This window comes from Garra rufa, unplaced genomic scaffold, assembly GCF_049309525.1.
Source record: "Garra rufa unplaced genomic scaffold, GarRuf1.0 hap1_unplaced_024, whole genome shotgun sequence".
In the NCBI taxonomy this organism is placed as follows: Eukaryota; Metazoa; Chordata; class Actinopteri; order Cypriniformes; family Cyprinidae; genus Garra; species Garra rufa.
The window spans coordinates 131,051-138,574 of NW_027394299.1; the positions used below are offsets into that span (position 1 = coordinate 131,051).

General features: G+C 39.6%; 1 protein-coding gene across 1 annotated transcript; it reads right to left on the reverse strand.

Moving 5' to 3' along the window:
- Positions 1-156: 156 nt before the first annotated feature.
- Positions 157-4,044, reverse strand: LOC141315359 (thyroxine 5-deiodinase-like). Its single transcript, XM_073832693.1, has one exon. The coding sequence runs from the start codon at positions 2,260-2,262 to the stop codon at positions 1,426-1,428; it is 837 nt and encodes a 278-aa protein (XP_073688794.1). The 5' UTR covers positions 2,263-4,044; the 3' UTR covers positions 157-1,425.
- Between the last annotated feature and the right edge of the window lie 3,480 nt (positions 4,045-7,524).

Consider the following 7,524-nt stretch of genomic DNA (forward strand, 5'->3'; position numbering starts at 1 on the left):
GGCATGTAAAAGAAAACCTAAATGTTATAATTTGGACAAACAAAAGAAAATGCATCACTTATGTTGCATGTTAAAAAATCAGTTATTCATGCCATATCTCCATCTGAGGCGTCGGACTCACCTAGAAATTAAGGATAAAACGGATTTAGAAGGTGCTCTACCATTTATTTAAAAAAAGTGTTCAATAAAATATACACCATTTACAAAACAACATTTGGCAATATGTCTGGAGGCCATTTCTCTGTCCTGTACTCTAGTGTCAAATTACATCAGTATCGGTTTTCTGGTTAAAATCCTTTTAAAAACCGATCTTCACAATAACTCCAGAGTACAATGAAACAGCCTCCTGGCCGCTCACACACACACACACACACACACACACACACACACACACACACACACTCACTCACAAGGGAAAGATGCCATACAAAAATAAAATAGGATATGTTTCAGATAGATAGATATACCGTTTTTGCAATATCTCAAATAAAATGCCAGGTCGGATTGACATAAAACAAGTAGGCCTAAAGAACAGAGACGAAAGCACAACAGCTATCATGCGGTCGCATGGCCACTGACAACATAAACATCTGTCTAGATAACTGTATGCATCAAACTAAAACCCAACATTTGCAGTATTGCGGTTGACTGTAGCAGCAGCTGAAGACACTGATTTGACGGCTGTGTTCAAAACCTGGCGAGCTGCACGACGTGGTGGCCATCAAGTGATGCATGTTCAAAAAGAAGCAAAGTGTTGAGGGTTTTCAACCTTGACAGAGAACAGAAAGTTACTTTTTCTTTTTGTTCAAACGGTTTAAGCAGCATTGCTTCTGTTCTAGTTGAAACCCCTCAATCTAGAGCCATTCTACAGCGATTCTAATGTGATCTTACAGTGTAAAAAAAGTGCACAGTCACTGAGTTTTGAACACAGCTAATGACTTCGATATAAAGACACAAGAGTGGGCTGGGAAAAACATCTCTCCATCTTACAGGTGAACCACCAACACATGTCATGACAATGTAGAAAACAAAAACACAGTTTTCTCCTGGAGTACCTCCGCGGGCCCCCAGGGGTCCACACTGTAAAAAAAAGTGAACTGTGCAACCCTTAAAAATGCTTTCATTGGTGTAACCTAATGTCATTTTTCATTTCTAGGTTACCTGAGAAACGCTTTTACAGTGCATGGACCCCTGGTCGAAAAGCCTGGCTCGAGCTCATCAGACCTTCTGGAGAGCATCTCAAAAGAGCGCAGCGTTGTTTGAGAAAGTGTCGACTTGACTGCGACTCAACATCGATCTGTAGGAGCTATAATGGAACTTTTCGAAATCTCCGTCAGGACAGTCGCTAGGTTTCAATGACTCGACGGTAAGGACACGAGAGTGGGTCTGAGGGAAAGAAAACATCCATCCGTTCATCCGTCAGTCCTACACGTGAACCACCGTCGCCGCTTTCGAAGCTTCCAGATCGTTCCGGTAGCGCTCCAGCCAGTCTCTGAGCTCTGAGATCCGGTAGCCTTCGGGACCCCTGCCGCCTTGATACACGACCTTCTCGTCCTTCAGTATGTAGAGGCGCTCGAAATAGGCGCCGTACGCCGAGTTGGACGAGTTCTCCATGGTGTCCACGACCACGGCGCTCCCCGGCACCTCCTGGTTCATGAGCTGCGCGGCGCGGAGTCTGTCCTCCAGGCAGCGGTGCCGGGGGATCTGGTAGGGCGCGTCGGAACTCACCCAGCCGTCCGACGGATGCGCTTCCTCGATGTAGACCAGCAGCGAGTCTGCGATGTCCGCGTACTGCCGGGCGACGCGCTGAAACGCCGACAGGCGCGTCATGAACGGCGGTCAGGAGCAGCTGCCGAAGTTCAGGATGAGGGGTCTCCTCCCGCGGGCGTAGTCCAGGATCCGCTGCGCGCCTCTCCGCGGCTCGCTGCCGTCCAGCGGGACCACCTCGGTGTTGGGCGCCGCGCCGCCCAGATGCGCCGTCTTGAAGAAGTCCAGCTTCTGGCCGTACCACACGGCGCGCAGCGACTCGAGCGTGAACATCTTGTTGGAGTCGGACACGCAGAGCGGCGGGTCGTCGGGGCTGCTCAGGTCGCTCTCCCGCATCGTCGTGAGCACCTTCTTCCGTATGCACAGGAAATCCAGGAGCCACAGCATCACGGCCGCCAGCAGGAAGCGCGGCAGCAGCATCAGGCACACGGCGGCGTTTTTCAGCGCCTTCACCGTTTGGACACCTGCGGATCCATGCAGCATCTCCATCCCCATCCGGACAGGTACAGATGCAGCCGTGTCGTTCGGCGAGCGCGCTGTCTCTCTCTCTCTCCCTCTCTTACACACACACACTCTCTCTCTCTCCCTCTATCTTGCGCGCACTCGCTCGCTCTCTCTCTTTCTTTCGAGCTCCGAGTCCCGCTTTTTATAGGACTAGTAAGGATTTGAATGAAAAACAACACGCCTCCACACCCGTGCCGCCTCCTCACATGGAGGGGATTACCTCCCGTCAACTCTCCTGTCTGGAGGAGAGAGAGGTAGATGCGATCAAACGCAACATGCTGCTTGACAGCTACACTTTGGAATGCATCGGTGCTTGTAATGCATCGAGTCAAAGAAAAAAAAAAAAAATCCTCTCGCTGAACGCTAGATGCTGACAGAGATGTTTGACATGACAGTTGCGTTTTTAAGGACATGAACTTTGGGAAGTGAAGATAGATGTTGCATTATTTTAATGCATTGATGGTTTTAATTCGTCGCGTCCAGGCATGTTTCTTATTGCAGTGGCAAAATTTGTGAATGCACTGTTGGTTTATCACCCTGTCTAGACAGGTTTCTTCCTTAAAATTTTATTGGGAAATCGAAAGAAATATAGAGAGTTGCGTTTTTACTGCGTCACGTGCTTCTGTTTAAACTTGTCATGGTGAAACTGAGAGACATGCAACAATTGCATTTTTAAATGCATCCTTTAAAAGTGTTTTAGAGGATATCTTTATTTTTTATGCATTATAGGTTTTATTGCATGGCATGCTTCTTAGTGCAAGATGCGTTTGTTATTAAACTTGATGTAAAGTGACAGAGATAGATGTTAGTTGGACAAGCAGTTGCATTTGTTAATGCACTGTTGGTTTAAGTTCATCCTGTCAAGATCTGTTTCTTCTTAAAATTGAAATTGTGAAATTGAAAGAAATATAGAGAAATGACAGTTGCATTTTATTGCATGACTTTTTAAACTTTGATACAAATTGCATCTTTAATGCATTGGTGATTTTAATGCATCACTTAAAATGTTTTTTTTCAGTAACAAACACAAATGTTAGATAATTAAGTTTTTAATGCATTGGTTTTTATTGCATGACTTGCAAGATGAGTTTCTTATTAAACTTGAAGTCAAGTTTAACATTTTTACTGCATGATGTGCAAGACATGCTGCTTTTTAAACTTGCCATGGTGAAACTGAGAGAGATGTTACATGCAACAGTTGCATTTTTAAATGCATCACATAAAAATGTTTCTCAGTGAACACTCAAAACTGACATGTTGGATGATATGGTTTTTTAATGCATTGGTGGTTTCATTGCATGGCATGCTTCTTAATGTAAGATGTGTTTCTAATTGAACTTGAAGTAAAGTGACAGAGATAGAAAGGCGATGAGATATTAGTTGGACAAGCAGTTGCATTTAATTCCCTGTTGGTTTTAATTCATCCTGTCAAGACTTTTTTCTTAAGTGTAATTGTGAAATCGTAAAAAATATAGAGAAATGTTTAACATGGCGGTTTTTTATTCCATGACATGCTTCCTTTTAAGCTTTCCATGGTGAAATTGAGAGAGATTGTTTTAATGCATCACTTAAAATGTTTTTCAGTGAAAAACACTCAAAACTGACATGTTAGATCACTTGATTTTTAATGCATTGGTGGTTTCATTGTGTGAGATGTATCTAATTGCAAGATGTATTTCTTATTTAACTTGATGACTGAGATAGAAAGGGGATGAGATAGATGTTTGTTGGACATGCATGTTGATTTAAATTAATTCTGGCAAGAAATGCTTCATCTTAAAATTGTAATTGTGAAATCAAAAGGACTTACAGAGAATTTTTATTGCATGATGTACGAGACATAATACTTTTTTGTTAGATGCAACAGTTTGAATGTCTCAAAACTGACATGTTAGATTGTTAAAGTTTTCAATGCCTTGGTGGTTTCATTGCATGACATGCAAGATGTGTTTCTTATTCAACTTGATGTAAAGTGACAGATAGATGTTACTTGGACATGCAGTTGCATTTGTTAATGCACTGTTGGTTTAAATTTGTGACGTGCAAGACATGCTTCCTTTTAGATACAACAGTTGCATTTTTTTAATGCATTGGTGGGTTTTAATGCATCATGTAAAATGTTTCTCAGTAAACACTCAAACCTTTTTAATGCGAACAGCTTTAATTTGGAATGCATTTGTGCTTGTAATGCATCACATCTAAAATGCTTCTTGGTGAACACTTGATGCTGATAGAGCTTAGACTGTTTGGCATGACAGTTGCATTTTTAATACATTGGTGGTTTTATTGCAGGACATGCTTCTAAACTTGAGAGAGAGATGTTAAAATTGTAAAAAAAAATGCTGCTTAATCAAAATACATGCTTCGTATTGAACTTGCCTTGGTGAAATCAAGAAAGAGAAAGATGTTAAGATTGTTTATTAGGACAGTTGCATGTCTATTGCATTGTTGGTTTTAATGCATTGGTAAAAATGCTGCCTCATAAAAGTTGCATTTTTAATACATTGGTGGTTTTAACGCAAGACATGCTTCTTATTAAACTTGCCTTGGTGAAATAAAGAGAGAAAGATGTTGAGATGGTTTGTTGGTTTTAATGCATTGGTAAAATGCTGCTTAGCGAAAATACATTGATAGTGATAGATTATTTGACAAATGGCTGTTGCATTTTTAACGCATTGTGCCAAGAGGAGCTTCTTTATGAACTTGCAATGAAGTTGAAAGATTCTTGAGATGTTAGATGGTTTGACAAGACATTATGTGCAGTATGTAAAAGTGCTTCTTAATAAAAACCAGAGGTCAAACTTGCTGACATAGATGAAAAATTATTATTTGATAAGTTATTTGACAAATGACACCTTGAATGCATTGGTGGTTTTAACGCATCAAGTCATGAAATGTCTCACTGAATATGCAGTGAAACTGCAGTCAAGTCAAGAAACGACATGCTGCTTGTTCGATTTTTGGACAGCTTTAATTTGGAATGCATTTGTACTTGTAATGCATCACATTAGAAATACTTTTGTTGAACATGCTTTTCTTGACAGGTGCATTTTTTTAATGCATTGGCGGTTTTAATGCAAGTCATGCTTCTTATTAAACTTGCCATGTTGACGTCAAAAATGTTGGATTGTTTAATACATGGCAATGGTAAAAATGCAGCTTCATGAAAATACATTGATGGTAAAGTCGAGATGCTGAGATGTTAGATTATTTGACAAATGGCTGTTGCATTTTTAACGCATTGTGTCAAGAGGAGCTTCTTTATGACCTTGCAATGCATTAGTGGCACTAGTATATTATGTAAAAGTGCTTCTTAATAAAAACCAGTGGTCAAACTTGCTGACATAGATGACAAATGATTATTTGATTAGGTTACTTGACAAATGACACCTTGAATGCATTGGTGGTTTTAATGCATCAAGTCATGAAATGGCTCAGTGAACATGCAGTTTGTATAAAGAAGCTGTTTGTACAGCTTTAAATTGTAATGCATTTGTGCTTGTAATACATCAGAAATTCTTCTTGGTGAACGCTTGATGCGGTGAGAGGTTAGATTGTTTAATATGACTTTTATTGAATTACTGGTTTAAATGCATTGGTAAAAATGCTGCTTTGTGAAAATACATTGATAGTGGAGTCAAGATGCTGAGATGTTAGATTATATGACAAATGGCTGTTGCATGTTTAATGCATTATGTCAAGGAGCTTCTTTATAAACTTGCAGTGAAGTTGAAAGATGCTGAGATGTTGGATGATTTGACAAGACAATTGCATTTTTAATGCATTAGTGGCTCTAGTGCATTATGTAAAAGTGCTTCTTAATAAAAACAGTGGTCAAACTTGCTGAAATAGATGACAAATGATCATTTGATTAGGTTATTTGACAAATGACACCTTGAATGCATTGGTGGTTTTAATGCATCAAGTCACTGAATATGCAGTAAATGCAATGGTACTTGTAATGCATCACATCAAAAATGCTTGTTTGTGAACACTTGATGCTGATAGAGTTTAGATTGTTTGGCGTGACAGTCGCATTTTTAATGCATTGGTGGTTTTAATGCAAGATATGTTTCTTGTTAAACTTGCCTTGGTGAATTAAAGAGAGAAAGCTGTTGAGATGGTTTGTTGGTTTTAATGCATTGGTAAAATGCTGCTTAGTGAAGATACATTGATAGTGATAGATTATTTGACAAATGGCTGTTGCATTTTTTTATTGCACTAGTGTCAAGAGGAGCTTCTTTATGAACTTGCAATGAAGTTGAGTAAGATGCTGAGATGTTAGATGGTTTGACAAGACAATTGCATTTTTAGTGCATTGTTTGTAGTGCATTATGTAAAAGTGCTTCTTAATAAAAACACTACAGTATACAGTAGACATGCTGAAATGGATGACAAATGATTATTTAATTCAATTAGTTGGCAAATGACACATTATATGCATTGGTGGTTTTAGTGCAACATACATACAGTGATAGTGAAGCTGAAAGAGAGTGTTTTTAGATTTGGCAGAACGAAAAACAATAGCTGCGCTATTTTGAGGCATGCATGCATAACGCAGTTTACATGAAGTATCTTAAACATTTTAATGCACCGTGTCACGAAATGCAGAGAAAAAACAGATGAAACATTCTACACTTTTTTTTTTTACCTAATGCATTGATTTTAAATAATGTCACATGCAATGTTAACGACATCAGTCTTAAATGTCTGAAATAACTTAATGACCATGCAGTCATGCACACAGAGGACTCACTGTGACGTTCAAAACGAAAGACGTAAGCGCAGATCAAGGCATGCACAGAATCAATTATTTATTCTTAATTCTATCAGAATTTTATCAGTAGGTTCCAAACAAGGGAGCTTTAAGCAAATGCCATTTTGTATGTATATTGCATCATGTGAGCACCCAGATTAAACCCAAACTCTTTAGGAGCAATGCACCAAAATGTCACGATCCCTACTGAATGTATTGTATGTGCTGTTCATTTGCTTCAGTGTTGCCTATAAGCTAATGAGCTTAAACCCTAACCTATTCCACGGAAACCTATTTACAAGGGAAAACACTACATACCTTGTAAACAAAATCCCTTCCCTGTAATCCTTGTGATACAATGCTTGACACAGTTTTTCAATCAGGCAGAGTTACATTTATCTGCAGGAAAACGGGGCCTCTGAGGCATTTTGTAGCTTTTAATAATGTCAAAACACACTAACTTTGCTGGAACACTGGAGATATCATTTATTTTAGAC